This window comes from Carcharodon carcharias, chromosome 20 (genome assembly GCF_017639515.1).
Source record: "Carcharodon carcharias isolate sCarCar2 chromosome 20, sCarCar2.pri, whole genome shotgun sequence".
NCBI classification, from domain to species: Eukaryota; Metazoa; Chordata; class Chondrichthyes; order Lamniformes; family Lamnidae; genus Carcharodon; species Carcharodon carcharias.
Window position 1 is genome coordinate 106363112 of NC_054486.1, and position 22734 is coordinate 106385845.

Genomic DNA, 22734 nt, shown 5'->3' on the forward strand with positions numbered 1-22734 from the left:
CCACCGAGCCCTGGAAGGAGCCAGAGGCATAGAAGTGTGAGCTTCACAGCTGCTGGTGTGGGGTGTCCATGCACACAGTTAGGGGAGATCTCAGGGCCAATCATCTGACAGATATAGTTGACTGTCTCCCTTGACAGTCGGACCGTCCTTCAGCACTGCATCTCAATCATATTGAGGTAGCTGCTTCACTGCCTGTATACCTTGGCAGCAGGATAGTAGCATCTTCTGCGGCCCCTTGCACCTTGGACAACCTCTTGGCCCTGCGCCCCTTGTGCCTGCGCCTGGCCACCCAAAGGTGGCTCCCCTGGAGGCTGATTGTCCAGTCCTGGCCTCCTCCTTATCCTATCCCTCCCGTCATCCTCAGGGGAGCTGCCTCAAGTGGAGAGGTCAGAACCCATACCCCCAGGCTAAATGGAGGCCTCCAGAAAGCTGCAGGCCTGAAAAAGATAACTGTCTGCAGACTGGTTTCAAAGTGCACAAAGAGCCCTTGGAAATCGATGAGAACTGCTAACAATCACACAGGCAACTTTTAAACACTCTCAGCAATTAAAACTTCGTGTAAAACATGAACGACCCCTCTGAGTCCACATATCCCGACACTGCATGAGTTTTATTTAAAAATTTCCTACCCGCCTGTCCGTTGGGCCTGTGTGCCGAACCGAAGTTTGCACGGGCCCCTCAAAATCCAGGACAATTGGCAAGTTAGGAGCCTTAATGAGGCATTCAATTAATGGAAGATGAACTGGTGAGCGCGTCTGCCGACCGAAATATCGCGATGCCGCGCACTGACGTCGGCACGCTTGCGCAATGTCAGCGCGCAACATTTTAAGTGCTGTCATGCGGGCTCAACTACCCGCACGTCAGCCAGAAAATTCTGGCAACACTTTTCTGATAGCCCCAATAGGTTGAAAAACACTATATATTTCAGGTTTAGTTATGCATTGCCTTTATTGTAATATGTGAGGTAATACAGACAAAGCAAAAAAGTTACCATTATAAATGAACACAGTACTTAGCTTTCAAATATATGTTGCATTCTTTCTAAATCTTTTGAATGAATTTTGGATTGACATAACAAAGTTTTAAGCTCCATGAAGTTCTGCCTCAGCCTTGTGTCATTCCAATTCAGCTAGGTGAAATCAAAATCTTGGCGTATTTATCCAATGCCCTCTTAGGAAAGGATATAGAAATAAAAAGCAACACAGGTCCAACATGCAACAGCGGAAGAGGTTTGTATTCCATTTCAATGAATGTTAGTGCCAGCATCCTGACTTGTGCCAATAGACCATCATGACTTAGATGTTTATCGCTATTTCTTTATCATTGGGTCAATTTCCTTGAACTCCCTCCTTAACAACACCATGGATGTTTCAACACAACATGGACTTCAGCAGTTGAAGAAGAGGGCAGATAACCACCCTCTTAATTAAAGTAGGGATACACAATAAATGCTGCCCTAGCAATGCACTTATCCTCAGGTGAAGAAAAGACAAGAAATGATGTTCGCAGTATTTGTAATTTGATTACTTTCAGATCAAAAGCCAAAGTTTCAGAGTGAATGCATATTTTTTTTTGCATTTAACCACACAGAGGCTTCAGACAGAATTATGGACTTACTTTATCCCTAACCATACACAAAGACAAAAGGACAAAGAAAATCTAAGAGACAGTAATCTCAGGGACATAACCAATTTAAGTGAAAAGAGATAGAATGTAAAAAAGTATTGCAATTAGAAACTGAAGGCTGTTACATAGTTATGTCCAGCCTCAATTCTTACCTGAAGCTCTAATCCAATCTCACTTCCCACCAGAAATTATAATCCCATTTCAATATTTTACCAGAAGCTCAAATTCAATCCCAGTCGACCAAAAATTCCAATCCAATCGTAATCTTTAACTGAAATGCTAACCTAAATTCAAAATTTTACCAAAAACTTTAATCCAATCCCAGTCTCACCCTGAAACCCAAATCCAACCTAAATCTATCCCCCCAAAACTATATTCCAACTTCAATCCTTATCTGAAGCTCTAGTTCAACTCCAATCTTCACCAGAATTCCTCATCCAAGTTAATTTGATAAATGTAATTAAATCACAATCTTTACCAGAGTTGCTACTCCAATTTTAATTCTAACTCAAAACTCTTAAACTAATTCCAATCTTTCAAAACTCTAAGCCAATTAAAAATCTTTCTGAAAATACTCGTTCTTATTCATTACCCTAATGCAGAGCTCTATTCCATACCTGTAAAGAAAAGGAGCATTTGCTTGCTTGTCACTAAATGTTAGCATGCAGACATGGCAAGTAATTTGGAAGGTAAATGAAATTTGCTTTTACTGCAGTTATGCTGTATAAAAGTAGGGAAGACTTGCTACATCTGTACAGTGTACCTAGAATACAGTGTACGGTTTTTAAGGTGGGATGTACTTGCATTGGAGACAATCCAGAGAAGGCTCACTTGGTTGATTCCTGAGTTGAAGCAGTTGTCTTATGAGGAAAGGTAGAGCCTATACAAATTGGAGCTAGAAGAATGAAAGGTGATCTACAGGGTAGATGCTGTGTGGTTGGAATCTAGATCTAGCGGGCACAATTTCAGAATAAAGGGTGTCCCAACTGAGATGGAGATGAGGAATTTCTTCTCTCGGTGAGCAGTGGAGGCTGGGTTACTGACTATATTCGAGGCTGCTTTGTCTGATAGATTTTTGATCTACAAGGGAGTCAACCATTAAGGGGGGCAGGCAGGAAAGTACTGAGGCCAATATCCGATAAGCCATGATCTTACTGAATGGCAGAGCAGGCTCGAGAGGGCAAATAGTCTATAACTCCTGTTCTTATTTCTTATGTTTGTTCGAGATATTCTAAAGCATATAAGGTGAGTATTCTTTTTGAAGCTTTGGTTGCTAATTCATTTAGTCACAATTTAAATTTATATTCCACATAGAAGGGGAGAGCTTAAAGTCCAGGGAATTATTTAGATCAAAATAATCTTCCCTTTAAAGCAATATGATAACATCAGATATGGTGACAGGACTAGAGGTTTTCAGAGAAAAATCTGATTTCTCAGTGATGAAGGCTTACTAAACTTTGGCTCACAATCTGGTGTTTTATCGTTAATCAACCATCACTAAAAAGGAACAAATTACTTGATTGTTAACTCATTGTTATTTGTGGCGCTGTCTGCCACGCTTCCTTGCATTATAACACAAGGAGTACATCTTTGGCTATAGAATTGTGAAAACTTGAAGTTTTAAAAGTGTGACATAAATCTAAATTCTTTCTTTCTGAAAGGAGGAAAAAAAGTGGAGGCAAAGTGATTTTTTTTAAAGAGAAAAACAAGAGTTTGCAAAGAAGGTAGCCAACACTCCTCATGTACCAATCCATTCTGTTAGAAAACATAAGAACAAGAATACGCCATTCACACTTCGAGCTTGCCCCGCCGTTCAATTGTATCACCTACCTTAGCTCCATATCCCTTGATAAATTTACCTAACAAAAATCTATCAGCAGTCACAAAACTCCAGTTGACTTTCAGCATCTACTGATCAGGCATGAGAATTTCTGATTTCTAATAGACTGTGTGTAGAAATGGCCTCGCGCAAATGTAGACATATCCCCTCATTTTTGATCTCAGCAGTGGAAGTAGCTTCTCTCTATATAGCCTACCAAATTTTTAAAATGTTTTAAACACTTCAGTCAGATCACCCAGTAATCAGTTATGCTAGAGGAAATATAAATGAAGGTTATGCAAGGTGTCCTTATGACTCCCTAATTCCATCCCCGATTAAATAGAACCATTGCCCTCCACATCCTGGTGTCCTTAACTTGTTAATTCAGTTTTATTCATAACTGTCGATTTGATCTGTGTCTTTGGGACGTCAGTTACTTCTGTCTTACGGCAAGGAAGGAGACCTGTAACGGGATCCAGGAACCTGGTTAACCAGCCGTGTGAACTCGGAGATATAAAGCAGTACAAGATGGGATCAGCCACACAGTTTAAGCTCGTCAACAGAAGCCCAAAATGGTAAAGCTCAAAAACGTTGTCAGCAAATTTACATTCATACTCGAATATTGTTCGAATCATCAGGAGAACATGATAAGGAGCAAAGCAAACCAGGAAAATAATGATGGACGCAGACACCAATTTTTTTATTCTTAATTTCCTTTCTCCTTGAAGCCCACGGACCTTACGGACAACTGCCAGCACTTTATAATAAGCGTAAATGAATAAAATCAAAGGGAGGAAGAACCCAATAGAGAGCTTGTAAATATTTAAATATCTGTCCTCCGACTGCATAGGATAATGTTCAAAACACAAGGTGTCATTCTCATTGTCTTTACTAAGAACCTGGGAGTTTATGTAAAAGCCACAAGCAGGAATCTCCTTGATCCAGATGAGAACACTGATGAACACTGCAGCCTTCCTGGTGTGTAAAAATTTAAATCTCAGAGGGTAGGCCACAGCGAGGAAGCGGTTAATGGAGATGAAGCAGAGGAAGCCAATGCTGATGTAGATATTCTGGTAGAGGAGCAGACCACTGAGTATGCAGAGTGCCCGGGAGTGGACCCAGTCATCGTGCTGCAGCATATACTGAACCCAGAAGGGCAAGGAAATGAGGTACAACAGGTCTGAGATGGTCAGATTACAGAGATAAACTCCCAGCTCATTCCTCTGTCTGATCTGCAGGTAGCTGTGATACAGTGACAGGAGATTAGTTGGGAGTCCGATGATGAAGACAGCAATGTAGACCGTGGGAAACAGGATTTGGTGGATACTGTGGTCAATAGAACAGTTGGTCATCGTTCAACACAATACTGGAACTTTTCATCAAGTATTTTTTGCAGGTTTCTCAGCAACACACCTTTTTGTGGTAGCTAACTTTTTATGATCATTGCCTATTTAATTCTTCTTTAATGAAACTTGTCTCTCTGGAGGAAAAAACAAGTAAGTTATGAAACAATATAGTCATGGAACTTTAAAGCACAGTAGAAGGCCATTTGTTCCATTGTGTCAGTGTTAGTTCTCTGAAAGATCTAAATCAAATCTGTCCTGTTCACCTGCCCTTTCCACTATACCATTTCAATTTTTAAAAAAATGCTCATATATCTTATATTTCTGCTCAATTCTGTGAAGTAGGACTTGAATCCACTATCCTTTTGACTCTGCTGGGAGGTTTGCATCCCAAAATCCCTCTACATTATTCTCTCAACCTCCCAAATTATAAGATTTTTTTTTCAATATTCATGCTCAGATGTGGGCATCGCTGGTAAGGTCAGTATTTATTTCTCACCCCAAAAATGCCTTTGAAGGTGGTGGTGAGCTGCCCTCTTGAACAGCGGTAGCCCATGTGGTGTAGGTACACTCACAGTGCCGTTAGGGAGGGAGTTCCAAAACTTGGTTCAGCCATGGTGAAGGAACAGCAATATAGTTCCAAGCCAAGATGATGTGTGGCTTGGAGGGGAAATTGCAGGTGGTGATGTTTCTAAGCATGTGTTGCCCTTGTCCTTCAGGTTGTTGAGGTCGCTGGTTGGAAGGTGCAATCAAAGATGACTTGCTAAGTTACTGCACTGAGCCTTGTGGATGGTACATACTGCTGCCATGACATGTCAGTGGTGGATGCAGGTTAATGGTTGACATGCCTGATCAAGGGGGCTGCATTCTCCTGGATAATGCCATAGTCCAGGAGTGCTCATCCATGGATCTGCACTCCATGTCCTTTCCCTCACTGTGCCCCATCTCTGTCCTTGCCCATCTCTCTCAGTCTGTCCCCCACATCATAATTGAACATTTTAATCCTTGTTAAATCTGCAAGTGGCCTTGCCCCCACCCCCTCTTCCACTATCTTCCTGCAACCCAACTCCGAGCCCAACTGAACCCTCGGATCCTCCGACTGTGACCTCTTGTGTACTCACCACCACCACTGGGAGCTCTGCTTTCAGATATTAAGCTCCTCAACTCTTTGAATTCCTTCCCTAAAACCCTCTGTCTGTCTTCATTGACTTTAATGGGGAGTAAAGCCAGGTGAAATGTTAAACCAGGGTTGTACAAAACTCCAAGATAAAAGCAAAAAACTGCGGATGCTGGAAATTCAAAATAAAAAATACCTGGAAAAACTCAGCAGGTCTGGCAGCATCTGCGGAGAGGAACACAGTTAATGTTTCGAGTACGGACTCGAAACGTTAACTCTGCTCCTCTCCGCAGATGCTGCCAGACCTGCTGAGTTTTTCCAGGTATTTTTACTTTTGTACAAAACTCCACCCAGTCAATTTCCCGCTGGTTGGGTTAGGGGGAAACCGACGCCTCTGCAGTTTACTAACTTCTATCAAGAAACTTTTTAAAAGCCACTGAAACATTATTTCTCCAATTACTTTATCTTCTCTCTGTCCCTTTGCGCCCAACACTTGATTTCCTTCCCGGGTTGGAAAAAAAAATGGAACACTTACCTCTCCAACATTCCTGTTGTCTGTTTCTGACGGATAGCTGGATCAGTGCCCGGAACTCCGTATTAGCTGCATTGAAGGTTATGATTCCCTACTTTATATTACAGTTCGTAACTTCGTTTTGCTCTGCAACACATTCACCAATGTTTATGATTCAAGTAGAATTGCTAATGAGAAACCCGCATGAAACTCAGAGCAATCTTAAGAGAATGATAGTAATCAGAGACATCTGCACCCAATGCCAATCGTACATCCTGCGCTCGCGATGGAGTGTTTTGCGGCTTTAAGATCAATTTGTGGAGCTGGCCGAGAGAAATTCTTCTTAACACTTGAGTGCCTCAGTGCAGGGGGATCCCAGACTTATAGGCTGCGACCGAGACAACGAGAAACGGACACAAAAGTTTCATGGAAAACCTGACTCATTCTCTCTCCCGCTTATTTCCACCCCACCTCGCCCGCCCACAATCCCCATCACATCCTGACTGGTCAAGAACAGGCTTGCCATCTGAAAACAAGGAGCTGGGCAAGAAAATACGTCCAGAATTTAATTACTGCACCGGTGCAAAGAAATGTAAGCATCCACGAAAGTAGAAAGGGAAATGTTTTCGGAACAGCATTGGTCCATTTGGAGGAGGAACTGCAGGCTCCCACCAAGCCCCCCACCCAGGAAAACAATGAAAGTAAAACACTGCGGATGCTGGAAATCTGAAATAAAAACAAAAATACTGGAAAAACTCAGCAGGCCTGGCAGCATCTGTGGGGAGAGAAACAGAGTTAACGTTTCCAGTCCGTGTGACTCTTCTATAGAGTTAAGAATCATACCTACTCAAAACGTTAACTTTTTCTCTCCCCAAGAAAATGTTATTTTTTGACATTAAAAATGTGTTTTGGTCAAATTGAAGCACTTTCATATTTCACAAATAATAGGCTTTTACATGTTTTTGAAAGTATAATACTTGGTTTTCTACCCAGGTCACCACTTTCCCAAATATTCCTCAAACCTCCTAAAATCTGCTCCCTCTCTCCCAGTTCACTAATAATCCACAGTCTCTGGATCCAATGCATCATGACGTGTCCGTTCCCCTTCACATGGACTCTTTCTCCTTCTCCACCCCTCTCTCCTTGCCGCCAACTTCTTTCTTTTCTTCCTTATTTCAACCCCTCATCCTCCTCCCTCTCCAATCCTGTGCAATCTGATACAATTCCAACAACCTCCTCATATTCCTCAACAGGGTGCCACTGGGTGTATCTTAGAATGGTGCTTGCATCTCCTGTTGAAGATAAAAAGCCTGTGTAATGACTTAAAAACAGAAACTGGTGGAAATATTGAGCAAGGCTGGCAGCATCTGTGGAGAGAGAAAGAGTTAATGTCTCAAGTTGAGTATGATTGTGTTCTGAGGAGTCATATTTGACTTGAAAGCGTTCACTGTTTTCCTCTCCACAGATGCTGCCAGATGTGCTGAATATTTCCAGCACCTTCGGCTTTTATTTTGGATTACCAGCACCTGCAGTATTGTGCTTTTATTTTCTGTGTAATGACATTGTGAATTTAAAATCAGAGACTTTCTGGAGTTGCTGTGCCACATTCCCTTCAGCTGTTGGTCAACATTTCATTACATTATAAACCTGTTCTGCTATTCACTGAGATCACGAGATCATGGCTGACCTGTATCCCAACTTCATTCACCTATCTTGGTTCCATATCTCTTCATAACATTGGTTAACAGATTTATTGACCTAAGGATTATTATAATGAATTGAGCAAGAACCAATTGCTCTGTGTGGGACAGAGTTCCACACTTCTACCAGCTTTGGTGAAGACATATTTGTATGAGACATTATAAGACATATCTCCTGATTGATCTGGCTTTAATCTTGCGGTTATGTCCTAGTTTACCCGCCCACAGAAGACCTCTCTATCTTGCCTGTTGATTTCTTTCAAAACTCTAAAAGCCTCCGTGAAATCTATACTGAACCTGTTCTAGTCCAAGAAATAAAAATCCAGTTTAAGCAAATTCTCCTCAATTTACAGGCCTGTCTAAAAACGGGGTTGTCATCAAAGAGTACTGGGAGTCCCTGTATAAATGGAACCTGAAAGATGTTGCAATATAGTGGATATGGTTTCTATTGGAGGGATCCAAACTCAGAATCCCTTGAGTCATGAGGCGTGTGGAGGCGGACGATCCTCTCCACTAGACCATAAGACCATAAGACATAGGAGCAGCAATTAGGCCATTCGGCCCATCGAGTCTGCTCCACCATTCGATCATGGCTGATAAGTTTCTCAACCCCATTCTCCCCCCTTCTCCCCGTAACCTTTGTTCCCCTTACCAATCAAGAACCTATCCATCTCTGTCTTAAATACACTCAATGACCTGGCCTCCACAGCATTCTGTGGCAATGAATTCCATAGATTCACCACTCTCTGGCTGAAGAAGTTTCTCCTCATCTTTGTTCTAAAAGGTCTTCCCTTCACTCTGAGGCTGTGCCCTCGGGTCCTAGTCTCTCCTACTAATGGAAACATCTTCCCCACGTCCACTCTATCCAGGTCTTTCAGCATTCTGTAATTTCAATCAGATCCCCCCTCATCCTTCTAAACTCCATCAAGTATAGACCCAGAGTCCTCAAACGTTCCTCATATGTTAAGCCTTTCACTTCTGGGATCATTCTCGTAAACCTCCTCTGGACCCTCTCCAGGGCCAGAACATCCTTCCTGAGATATGGGGCCCAAAATTGCTCACAATATTCTAAATGTGGTCTGACCAGAGCCTTGTAAAGCCTCAGCAGCACATCCCTGCTTTTATATTCTAGTCCTCTCGATGTAAATGCCAACATTGCATTTGCCTTCCTAACTACCAACTCAACCTGCGAGTTAACCTTAAGAGAATCCTGGATTAGGACTCCCAAGTCCCTTTACACTCCAGATTTCTGAATTCTCTCCCCATTTAGAAAATAGTCTATGTCTCTATTCTTCCTACCAAAGTGCATGACCTCACACTTGCCCACGTTGTATTCCATCTGCCACTTTTTGCCCATTCTCCTAACCTGTCAAAATCCTTCTGCAGCCTCCCTGTCTCTGCAATACTACCTATCCCTCCACCTATCTTTGTATCATCTGCAAACTTAGCCAGGATGCCCTCAGTTCCTTCCTCTAGATCATTAATGTATAAAGTGAAAAGTTGTGGTCCCAACACTGACCCCTGCGGAACTCCACTAGTCACCGGCCGCCATCCTGAGAAGGACCCCCTTATCCCCATTCTCTGCCTCCTGCCAGACAGCCAATCTTCTATCCATGCTAGTACATTGCCTCTAACACCATGGGCTCTTATCTTACTGAGCAGTCTCCTGTGTGGCACCTTGTCAAAGGCCTTCTGGAAGTCCAAGTAGATAACATCCATTGGCTTTCCTTTTTCTAACTTACTCATTATCTCCTCAAAGAATTCTAACAGATTTGTCAGGCATGACTTCCCCTTGATGAAACCATGCTGACTTTGCCCTATCTTGCAGTGCACTTCAAGTATTTTGAAATCTCATCCTTTATAATGGACTCTTAAAATCTTACCAACGACCAAGGTCAGGCTAATCGGCCTGTAATTTCCCATCTTTTCCCTCACTCCCTTCTTAAACAGGGGGGTTACATTAGCGATTTTCCAGTCCTCTGGGACCCTCCCTGACTCCAGTGATTCCTGAAAGATCACCACTAACGTCTCCACTATCGCTTCAGCTATCTCCTTCAGAACTCTGGGGTATAATCCATCTGGTCCAGGTGATTTATCCAACCTCCAACCTTTCAGTTTTCCTAGAACCTTCTTGGTAATGGCCACCATAGTCACCTCTGCCCCCGACTCTCTTGAACTTTGGGGATGTTACTCGTATCTTCCACTGTGAAGACTGACGCAAAGTACCTATTCAGTCCCTCCGCCATTTTTTTGTACCCCTCTGCTACTTCTCCACCGTCATTTTCCTGCGGCCCAATGTCCACTTTTGCCTCTCTTACCTTTTATATATCTAAAAAAAACTCTTGCAATCTTCTTTTATATTACTAGCTAGTTTAACCTCATATTTAATCTTCTCCCTCCTTTTTTAGTAGTCCTCTGTTGGTCTTTGTAGGCTTCCCAATCCCCTGGTTTCCCACTGCTCTTCGCCGCATTGTATGCTTTCTCTTTAGCTTTTATGCTGTCCCTGACTTCCCTTGTCAGCCATGGTTGCCTCGTCCTCCCTTTAGTATGCTTCTTCTTCCTAGGAATGAATTTTTGCTGTGTCTCCCAAATTACTCCCAGAAACTCCTGCCATTGCTGTTCCACTGTCTTTCCTGCTAGGCTCATCTCCCAGTCAATTCTGGCCATCTCCTCCCTCATGCCTCCGTAGTTGTCTTTGTTCAACTGTAATACCGTTACATCTGATTCCAGCTTTTTCCTCTCAAATTGCAGGGTAAATTCTATCATATTATGGTCACTTCCTACTAAGGGTTCCTTCACCTTAAGCTCTGTTATCAAATCTGCCTTATTACACATCACTAAATCTAGAATTGCCTGTCCCCTAGTGGTCCGCACCATAAGCTGCTTCAAAAAGCCATCTTGTAGACATTCTACAAATTCCTTTTCTTGGGATCCACTACCAACCTGATTTTCCCAGTCTACCTGCATATTGAAATCCCCCATGATCACTGTAAGCTTGCTTTTCTTACTCGCCTTAACTATCTCCTGGTGTATCTTGTGCCCCACATCCTGACTACTGTTTGGAGGCCTGTACATAACTCCCATTATGGTTTTTTTACCTTTGCGGTTCCTCAACTCTACCCACACAGATTCTACATCATCTGACGCTACATCATTTCTTGCTATCGATTTAATTTCATTTCTTACTAACAAAGCAACCCCACCCCCTCTGCCAACCTGCCTATCTTTTCAGTAGGATGTATATCCTTGGATATTTAGCTCCCAGTCCTGATCCCCTTGCAGCCATGTCTCCATGATGCCCACCGCATCATACCTGCCAATTTCAATCTGCGCCACAAGCTCATTTACCTTATTTCATATACTGCATGCATTCAGATACAACACCTTCAGTCCTGTATTTCCCGTCCCCTTTCTCATTGTCATCCCTTTATCTGATGTGCATGAAGTTAGATTCCTAGCCCTTTCCAAACACTCTGGCCTATTTTTTGCTCTGGGGTTTTTAATAGCCTCTCCCGGGCTCTCCTTTCTTTTCAGTTTTTTCATAATTTTCCTTGAAGTTGAATCCACCCCCCCCCCCCCCACCCCACCACACCCCACATGCTAACCTGCTGCTTTGTTTCCCATTAGTCATACTTCTTGGAGTTTTACCCTTCCCTCCCCCTCCAACTTTCTAGTTTAAAGTCCTGTTGACCACCCTATTTACCCTTTTTGCTAGAACATTGGTCCCAGATCGGTTCAGGTGGAGACCGTCTCATTGGTACAGATCCCTCCTGTTCCAATACTGATGCCAGTGCCCCACTAAATGCCAACAGCCCTGATAAATTTTCATCAAGCCGTGTGCCTTGTTCCCACCCCTACCTCCCTTCATGAGCCTATCCAGTGTCTGTGCAATTGGCTTTAATTAGATGCCAGTCTCTGCCAAGTCGATTTAGTTCTCAATAATCTGTAAAGAAACATGTTGTCCCCTTCTTCTTTGTGGCCCAGAACACACCCTGTGATCTTGTACTCAGTGCTGCCAATGCCAGAGTCCCCTGTACCCACTCCCCTGGCTGTACATTATTTCTGGTTGGTTGGCACTGAGTGTGAGTGTTGATGCACAGGGTTTGAACAAGTTGTCATTGCCACTTTGTGTAGCTTAGATATGTGAGAACAGTGAGTGAAAGCCTTGCAACAATTTCCTGTTTTTTTTTGTGGAAGATCACTGAGCTAGTTAAGCAAGAAACTCACTTTGCTCTAAGATAAGAGTTCAGTTAATCTCTCCTTCCTTTTCCACCCCAGAGGCAGTGACTCTATATATAAACATGTGGTAGATTAATTGGAGCCTGTTAACTGGTCTACTATGTACATGGACCTGATGAGTGAGTGAACCAGTCACTCCTTGCAGTTCACACTGGCAGCAGCACCAACACCCTCTGGCCCATGTGTTAATTCCATTGCTTAGCATTATGATTGAGACAATCCTTTTCTGCAGGTCATGTATTATTTTTCTTATACAAGTTTGATTAACATAGTTAGATTGTTTTTTTAATTTTATTTGCTTTTTACATTTTCATCTTTCCAAATGGTTTTCCCTGACAGCTGCTCTTTAAGCGATATTAATGCACCTTACGATCACTGCCCACACGGTGAATCAAAAGGTGAGATGCTGTAGGTTCATAGAGTACCTCTCTGGTCAGAAAATAGTAAATATTGCAATGTTCTGCCCAACTGCTTAAGGATTTCCTCATTGTTTGCGTTTAATGTACCAACAACAGTATCAATAACTTTTCATGAGCAAAATCACTTGAAAGTTAGCCTCTCTCTTCTAAAACACACAGGTTTATAGATTTTTTTTGATCCGTGAATTGCGAGAACAATTTCATGACTCAATCAAAATGTTGTTGTATTTAATGGAATTAGTTTATTTGTACACACAATTACATAAGACCATAAGACATAGGAGCAGAAATTAGGCCATTCGGCCCATCGTGTCTGCTCCGCCATTCAATCATGGCTGATAAGTTTCTCAGCCCCATTCTCCCCCCTTCTCCCCGTAACCTTTGATCCCCTTACCAATCAAGAACCTATCTATCTCTGTCTTATATACATTCAATGACCTGGCCTCCACAGCCGCCTATGGCAATGAATTCCATAGATTCACCACTTTCTGGCTAAAGAGGTTTCTGCTCATCTCTGTTCTAAAAGGTCTTCCCTTTACTCTGAGGCTGTGCCCTCGGGTGCTAGTCTCTCCTACTAATGGAAACATCTTCCCCACATCCACTCTATCCAGGCCTTTCAGTATTCTGTAAGTTTCAATCAGATCCCCTCTCATCCTTCTAAACTCCATCGAGTATAGACCCAGAGTCCTCAAACGTTCCTCATATGTTAAGCCTTTCACTCCTGGGATCATTCACGTAAACCTCCTCTGGATCCTCTCCAAGGCCAGAATATCCTTCCTGAGATATGGGGCCAAAATTGCTCACAAAATTCTAAATGTGGTCTGACCAGAGCCTTATAAAGCCTCACCAGCACATCCCTGCTTTTATATTCTAGTCCTCTCGAAATAAATGCCAACATTGCATTTGCCTTCCTAACTACCAACTCAACCTGCAAGTTAACCTTAAGAGAATCCTGGACTAGGACTCCTGAGTCCCTTTGCACTCCAGATTTCTGAATTCTCTCCCCATTTAGAAAATAGTCTATGCCTCTATTCTTCCTACCAAAGTGCATGAACTCACACTTCCCCACATTGTATTCCATCTGCCACTTTTTTGCCCATTCTCCTAACCTGTCAAAATCCTTTTGTAGTTTCCCCACCTCCTCAATACTACCTGTCCCTCCACCTATCTTTGTATCATCTGCAAACTTAGCCAGGATGCCCTCAGTTCCTTCATCTAGATCATTAATGTATAAAGTGAAAAGTTCTGATCCCAACACTGACCCCTGCGGAACTCCACTAATCACCGGCCGCCATCCTGAGAAGGACCCCCTTATCCCCACTCTCTGCCTCCTGCCAGACAGCCATCTTCTATCCATGCTAGTACATTGCCTCTAACACCATGGGCTCTTATCTTACTGAGCAGCCTCCTGTGCGGCAACTTGTCAAAGACATTCTAGAAGTACAAGTCAATAACATCCATTGGCTCTTCTTTGTCTAACCTACTCATTACCTCCTCAAAGAATTCTAACAAATTTGTCAGGCATGACTTCCCCTTGATGAAACCATGCTGACTTTGCCCGATTTTACAATGCACTGCCATGTATTCTGAAATCTTATCCTTAATAATGGTCCCTAAAATCTTACCAACGACCGAGGTCAGGCTAATCAGCCTGTAATTTCCCGTCTTTTACCTCACTCCCTTCTTAAACAGGGGGGTTGCATTAGCGATTTTCCAGTCCTCTGGGACCCTCCCTGACTCCAGTGATTCCTGAAAGATCACCACTAATGTCTCCACCCTCTCTTCCGCTGTCTCCTTCAGAACCCTGGGTGTAATCCATCTGGTCCAGATGATTTATCCACCTTCAGACCTTTTAGTTTTCCTAACACGTTCTCCTTGGTAATGGCCACTATAGTCACCTCTGCCCCCGACTCTCTTGAACTTTGGGGTTGTCATTCATGTCTTCCACTGTGAAGACTGACGCAAAGTACTTATTCAGTTCCTCTGCCATTGCTTTGTTCCCCACTGCTACTTCTCCAGCATAATTTTCCAGCGGCCCAATGTCCACATTTGCCTCTCTCTTACCTTTTATATATCTAAAAAAACTCTTGCAATCTTTTCTTATATTACTGGCTAGTTTAACCGCATATTTAATCTTCTCCCTCCTTATTTCTTTTTTAGTTGTCCTCTGTTGGTCTTTGTAGGCTTCCCAATCCCCTGGTTTCCACTGCTCTTCGCCGCATTGTATGCTTTCTCTTTAGCTTTTATGCTGTCCCTGACTTCCCTTGTCAGCCATGGTTGCCTCGTCCTCCCTTTAGTATGCTTCTTCTTCCTAGGAATGAATTTTTGCTGTGTCTCCCAAATTACTCCCAGAAACTCCTGCCATTGCTGTTCCACTGTCTTTCCTGCTAGGCTCATCTCCCAGTCAATTCTGGCCAGCTCCTCCCTCATGCCTCTGTAGTTGCCTTTGTTCAACTGTAATACTGTTACATCTGATTCCAGCCTTTTCCTCTCAAATTGCAGGGTAAATTCTATCATATTAAGGGTTCCTTCACCTTAAGCTCCCTTATCAAATCTGCCTCATTACACATCACTAAATCTAGAATTGCCTGTTCCCTAGTGGACTCCACCACAAGCTGCTCCAAAAAGCCATCTCATAGACATTCCACAAATTCCTTTTCTTGGGATCCACTACCAATCTGATTTTCCCAGTCTACCTGCATATTGAAATCCCCCATGATCACTGTAAGCTTGCCTTTCTTACATGCCTTTTCTATCTCCTGGTGTATCTTGTGCCCAGCATACTAACAACTGTTTGGAGGCTTGTACGTAACTCCCATTATGGTTTTGTTACCTTTGCGGTTCCTCAACTCTACCCACACAGATTCAACATCATCTGACGCTACATCATTTCTTGCTATCGATTTAATTTCATTTGTTACTAACAAAGCAACCCCACCCCCTCTGCCAACCTGCCTATCTTTTCAGTAGGATGTATATCCTTGGATATTTAGCTCCCAGTCCTGATCCCCTTGCAGCCATGTCTCCATGATGCCCACCGCATCATACCTGCCAATTTCAATCTGCGCCACAAGCTCATTTACCTTATTTCGTATACTGCGTGCATTCAGATACAACACCTTCAGTCCTGTATTTCCCGTCCCCTTTCTCATTGTCATCCCTTTATCTGATGTGCATAAAGTTAGATTCCTAGCCCTTTCCAAACACTCTGGCCTATTTTTTGCTCTGGGGTTTTTAATAGCCTCTCTCGGGCTCTCCTTTCTTTTCAGTTTTTTCATAATTTTCCTTGAAGTTGAATCCACCCCCCCCCCCCCCCCCCCCCCCCCACCCCACCACACCCCACATGCTAACCTGCTGCTTTGTTTCCCATTAGTCATACTTCTTGGAGTTTTACCCTTCCCTCCCCCCCGATTTTCTAGTTTAAAATCCTGTTGACCATCCTATTTACCCTTTTCTCTAGAACATTGGTCCCAGATCGGTTCAGGTGGAGACCGTCCCAATGGTACAGATCCTGTTCCAATACTGATGCCAGTGCCCCACTAAATGCCAACAGCCCTGATAAATTTTCATCAAGCCGTGTGCCTTGTTCCCACCCCCACCTCCCTTCATGAGCCTATCCAGTGTCTGTGCAACTGGCTTTAATTAGATGCCAGTCTCTGCCAAGTCGATTTAGTTCTCAATAATCTGTAAAGAAACATGTTGTCCCCTTCTTCTTTGTGGCCCAGAAAACTCCCTGTGATCTTGTACTCAGTGCTGCCAATGCCAGAGTCCCCTGTACCCACTCCCCCGGCTGTACATTATTTCTGGTTGGTTGGCACTGAGTGTGAGTGTTGGTGCACGGGGTTTGAATAAGTTGTCATTGCCACTTTGTGTAGCTTAGATATGTGAGAACAGTGAGTGAAAGCCTCGCAACAATTTCCTGTTTTTTTTTGTGGGTGATCACTGAGCTAGTTAAGCAAGAAACTCACTTTGCTCCAAGATAAGATTTCAGTTAATCTCTCCTTCCTTTTCCACCCCAGAGGCAGTGACTCTATATATGAACATGTGGTAGATTAATTGGAGCCTGTTAACTGATCTACTATGTACATGGACCTGATGAGTGAGTGAACCAGTCACTCCTTGCAGTTCACACTGGCAGGAGCACCAACACCCTCTGGCCCATGTGTTAATTCCATTGCTTAGCATTATGATTGAGACAATCCTTTTCTGCAGGTCATGTATTATTTTTCTTATACAAGTTTGATTAACATAGTTAGATTGTTTTTTTTAATTTTATTTGCTTTTTACATTTTCACCTTTCCAAATGGTTTTCCCTGACTGCTGCTCTTTACGTGATATTAATGCACCTTACGATCACTGCCCACACGGTGAATCAAAAGGTGAGATGCTGTAGGTTCATAGAGTACCTCTCTGGTCAGAAAATAGTAAATATTGCAATGTTCTGCCCAACTGCTTAAGGATTTCCTCATTGTTTGAGTTTAATGTACCAACAACAGTATCAGTAACTTTTCATGTGCAAAGTGACTTGAGTGTTAGACTTTCTCTTCTAAAACACACAGGTTTATAGATTTTTTTGATCCGTGAATTGCAAGAGAACAATTTCATGACTCAATCAAAATGTTGTTGTATTTAATGGAATTAGTTTATTTGTACACACAATTACATAAGACCATAAGACATAGGAGCAGAAATTAGGCCATTCGGCCCATCGTGTCTGCTCCGCCATTCAATCATGGCTGATAAGTTTCTCAACCCCATTCTCCCCCCTTCTCCCTGTAACCTTTGATCGCCTTACTAATCAAGAACCTATCTATCTCTGTCTTGAATACATTCAATGACCTGGCCTCCACAGCCATCTGTGGCAATGAATTCCATAGATTCACCACTTTCTGGCTCAAGAAGTATCTCCTCATCTTTGTTCTAAAAGGTCTTCCCTTTACTCTGAGGCTGTGCCCTTGGGTCCTAGTCTCTCTTACTAATGGAAACATCTTCCCCACGTCCACTCTATCCAGGCCTTTCAGTAAACTCCATCGATTATAGACCCAGAGTCCTCAAACGTTCCTCATACGTTAAGCCTTTCACTCCTGGGATCATTCTCGTAAATCTCCTCTGGACCCTCTCCAGGGCCAGAACATCCTTCCTGAGATATGGGGCCCAAAATTGCTCACAATATTCTAAATGTGGTCTGACCAGAGCCTTATAAAGCCTCAGCAGCACATCCCTGCTTTTATATTCTAGTCCTCTCGATGTAAATGCCAACATTGCATTTGCCTTCCTAACTACCGACTCAACCTGCGAGTTAACCTTAAGAGAATCCTGGACTAGGACGCCCAAGTTCCTTTGCACTCCAAATTTCTGAATTCTCTCCCCATTTAGAAAATAGTCTATGCCTCAATTCTTCCTACCAAAGTGCATGACTTCACACTTCCCCACGTTGTATTCCATCTGCCACTTTTTTGCCCATTCTCCTAACCTGTCAAAATCCTTCTGCAGCCTCCCCACCTCCTCAATACTACCTGTCCCTCCACCTATCTTTGTATCATCTGCAAACTTAGCCAGGATGCCTTCAGTTCCTTCACCTAGATCATTAATGTATAAAGTGAAAATTTCTGATCCCAACACTGACCCCTGCGGAACTCCACTAGTCACCGGCCGCCATCCTGAGAAGGACCTGCTTATCCCCACTCTCTGCCTCCTGCCAGACAGCCAATCTTCTATCCATGCTAGTACCTTGCCTCTAACACCATGGGCTCTTATCTTACTGAGTAGCCTCCTGTGTGGCACCTTGTCAAAGACCTTCTAGAAGTCCAAGTCGATAACATCCATTGGCTCTCCTTTGTCTAACCTACTCATTACCTCCTCAAAGAATTCTAACAGATTTGTCAGGCATGACCTCCCCTTGATGAAACCATGCTGACTTTGCCCGATTTTACAATGCACTTTCAAGTATTCTGAAATCTCATCCTTAATAATGGACTCTAAAATCTTACCAACAACCAAGGTCAGGCTAATCGGCCTGTAATTTCCCATCTTTTGCCTCACTCCCTTCTTAAACAGGGGGGTTACATTAGCGATTTTCCAGTCCTCTGCGACCCTCCCTGACTCCAGTGATTCCTGAAAGATCATCACTAACGTCTCCACTATCTCTTCCGCTGTCTCCTTCAGAACTCTGGGGTGTAATCCATCTGGTCCAGATGATTTATCCACCTTCAGACCTTTTAGTTTTCCTAGCACCTTCTCCATGGTAATGGCCACCATAGTCACCTCTGCCCCCGACTCTCTTGAACTTTGGGGTTGTCATTCGTGTCTTCCACTGTGAAGACTGACGCAAAGTACCTATTCAGTTCCTCCGCCATTGTTTTGTTCCCCACTGCTACTTCTCCAGCATAATTTTCCAGCGGCCCAATGTCCACTTTTGCCTCTCTCTTAGCTTTTACATATCTAAAAAACTCTTGCAATCTTCTCTTATATTACTGGCTAATTTAACCGTATATTTAATCTTCTCCCTCCTTATTTCTTTTTTAGTTGTCCTCTCTTGGTCTTAGTAGGCTTCCCAATCCCCTGGTTTCCCACTGCTCTTCGCCGCATTGTATGCTTTCTCTTTAGCTTTTATGCTGTCCCTGACTTCCCTTGTCAGCCATGGTTGCCTCGTTCTCCCTTTAGTATGCTTCTTCTTCCTAGGAATGAATTTTTGCTGTGTCTCCCAAATTACTCCCAGAAACTCCTGCCATTGCTGTTCCACTGTCTTTCCTGCTAGGCTCATGTCCCAGTCAATTCTGGCCATCTCCTCCCCCATGCCTCTGTAATTGCCTTTATTCAACTGTAATACTGTTACATCTGATTCCAGCTTTTTCCTCTCAAATTGCAGGGTAAATTCTATCATATTATGGTGACTTCCTACTAAGGGTTCCTTCACCTTAAGCTCCCTTATCAAATCTGCCTCATTACACATCACTAAATCTAGAATTGCCTGTTCCCTAGTGGGCTCCACCACAAGCTGCTCTTGGGATCCACTACCAACCTGATTTTCCCAGTCTACCCACATATTGAAATCCCCCATGATCACTGTAAGCTTGCCTTTCTTACCTTGTCAAAGACCTTCTAGAAGTCCTAGTCGATAACATCCATTGGCTCTCCTTTGTCTAACCTACTCATTACCTCCTCAAAGAATTCTAACAGATTTGTCAGGCATGACCTCCCCTTGATGAAACCATGCTGACTTTGCCTTTTCTATCTCCTGGTGTATCTTGTGCCCCCCAGCCTGACTACTGTTTGGGGGCCTGTACGTAACTTCCTTTATGGTTTTTTTATCTTTGCGGTTCCTCAACTCTACCCACACAGATTCTACATCATCTGACCCTACATCATTTCTTGCTATCGATTTAATTTCATTTCTTACTAACAAAGCAACCCCACCCCCTCTGCCAACCTGCCTATCTTTTCAGTAGGATGTATATCCTTGGATATTTAGCTCCCAGTCCTGATCCCCTTGCAGCCATGTCTCCATGATGCCCACCGCATCATACCTGCCAATTTCAATCTGCGCCACAAGCTCATTTACCTTATTTCATATACTGCGTACATTCAGATACAACACCTTCAGTCCTGTATTTCCTGTCCCCTTTCTCATTGTCATCCCTTTATCTGATGTGCTTGAAGTTAGATTCCTAGCCCTTTCCAAACACTCTGTCCTATTTTGTGTTCCGGAGAATTTAATAGCATCTCCCGGGCTCTCCTTTCTTTTCAGTTTTTTCATAATTTTCCTTGAAATTGAATCCAAAGCTAACCTGCTGCTTTGTTTCCCGTTAGTCATACATCTTGGAGTTTTACCCTTTCCTCCCCCCCCACCCCCCACTTTCTAGTTTAAAGTCCTGTTGACCACCTTATTTTCCCTTTTCGCTAGAACATTGGTCCTAAATCGGTTCATTTGGAGACCGTCCCAATGGTACAGATCCCTCCTGTTCCAGTATTGATGCCAGTGCCCCACGACATGGAATCCCTCTTTCCTGCACCATTCCTTTGGCCAAGTGTTTACTTCCCTTATTCTCGCGCCCCTGTGCCAATTTGCACGTGGTTCGGGAAGTAATCTGGAGAGTATAAACCTTGAGGACCTGTTCTTTAATTTAGTTCCTAGTTCTTGATAATCCCCAAACAGGTCCTCTTTCCTAGACTTACCTATGTTATTTGTCCCGACGTAGACCACAACAACTGGATCCTCTCCCTTCAATATCCTTTCAGGCCAGTCAGAGATGTCCCTCACCCTGGCACCGGGCGGGCAACATACCATGTATGATTCTCGATCCTGCTTACAAAGGAAGCTATCAATTCCCCTAATTATAGAATCCCCTGCAACTACCACTTGTCTTTTTGCTCCCCACTCTTGAATGGCCTCCTGTGCCACGGTGCCATGGTCAGCTGGCTCATCCTCCCTACAGCCCTCTTCCTCATCCACACAGGGAGCAAGTACCTCATACCTGTTGGACAAGGTCAAGAGCTGAGGCTCCTCTATTCCTGAACACAGGATCCCTCTACCTGCCTCACTTGTAGTCACAGCCTGCTGACCCTGACCACTGACCTGACTTGAGGTACTTAATCTACTGGGTGTGACCGCCTCCTGATACAAAGCATCCAGGTAACTCTCCCTTTCCTGGATGTGCCGCAGCGTCCAGAGCTTGGAATCCAGCTCATCAATTCTGAGCCGGAGTTCCTCCAGCAACCAACACTTGCTGCAGATGTGATCACAGCAGCTCGCAAAGGGATCTGCCACCTCCCAATCATACAGCTACAGCACATCACCTGCCCAGCCATCTCTACTTAGATAATTAATTTATTAGTTAGCTTTGCAGTGTTTTTTCTTTCAAATTTGGTGCAGATTTCCTACCAACCAATCAGATCATAGCTTTCCTGTGATGTCACTTTTTTCAGTTTTGGCTTCAGTTACTCTGTACCCTGAGGTCACCAATCCGGTGCTTCTCCCTCCGAGTCTGCTCGCCAGAGACAAGGCCACAAATCCCTGAGGTAAGCTAGATTTATACTCACCGTTCCGGTGCTCCTCCCTCCGAGTCTGGTCCCAGGATTTACTCACCAATCAGTTGCTTTTTCTTTAAAATCCACTTTCAGAAGAGTGTCCCTCGCAGGTCTGGTGCACTCCTGAAGGCACTGCCTCTTCCTCTCTTTTTTTTAGGCTTGAGGAGGAGGGAGGGATGGAAACACTACATCAATGTAATTATTGGGGCAATTCTGTTCTTTGACAATGGGTCCTCCTCGATTTCCTCATGAGTCGTGGTGACTGCGATGACTTCTCCCAGAATGCTTTAGTCACTTCTCACCAGCGCCCTCTGTTGGACAGATTGGAAAAGGACCCACATTTAAACAGATTACAGAGAATGATTACAGATTTAACAGTTGGGGAAAGAAGAGGCAAAAAGAAAATAATAAAAATACAAAGCTGCTTTGTTACTCTGCTCCCAAAAATAAATGCATTTAAAATATCTAGCACCAGAATTCCAAAATATGCCATTAGTAATTTGGCATACAATAGCCTGAAAATGGCCAGCTCCTGTTGCTTGCAGATTTCCTCCTGACGCCTAGTGATCCATTCTGTTCGCTGCAGGAAAGGTCTGATATTTCTAATCTCTTGCACCCCTTTTTAAAGGTTGACCTGAGCTGTCACACTAGCAGGGCCATATTGTCCTATGAACTTTCTGCTTAAAACAATGTCCAACCATATGATAAACTCTTTGCTCAAACCATGAGGTTTGAACCAGCCCCAAATTTGTCAGTTTTTCTTTGTCTTTGAATAATTTTCCATCACATGAAGCCCCTTGCAGTCAACTCTGCAGATAAAGATGTTTGCAGACATGGTCAATAGAACACTCAGACCCATCGTCACTAATTTTTACATTCCCCAAGGTCTGTGCTTCATAAATCAAAATCCCAATGTCTTTCTTCAACTTCACT

The 22734-nt window shown here is 43.4% G+C and overlaps 1 protein-coding gene across 1 annotated transcript; it reads right to left on the reverse strand.

The window, feature by feature from the left end:
- Positions 1 to 951: 951 nt before the first annotated feature.
- LOC121292758 (ovarian cancer G-protein coupled receptor 1-like) lies at positions 952 to 21905 on the reverse strand. The gene is made up of 3 exons (XM_041215112.1): positions 21860 to 21905; positions 6441 to 6563; positions 952 to 4925 (listed from the first exon to the last, which is right to left on the reverse strand). Exon 3 carries the CDS (start codon positions 4795 to 4797, stop codon positions 3817 to 3819), a length of 981 nt encoding a protein of 326 aa, XP_041071046.1. The 5' UTR covers positions 4798 to 4925; positions 6441 to 6563; positions 21860 to 21905; the 3' UTR covers positions 952 to 3816.
- Between the last annotated feature and the right edge of the window lie 829 nt (positions 21906 to 22734).

Excerpts from the sequence above, each read along its gene's own strand:
- LOC121292758 (XM_041215112.1), bottom strand. The coding sequence starts at position 4,797 with ATGACCAACTGTTCTATTGACCACAGTATCCACCAAATCCTGTTTCCC.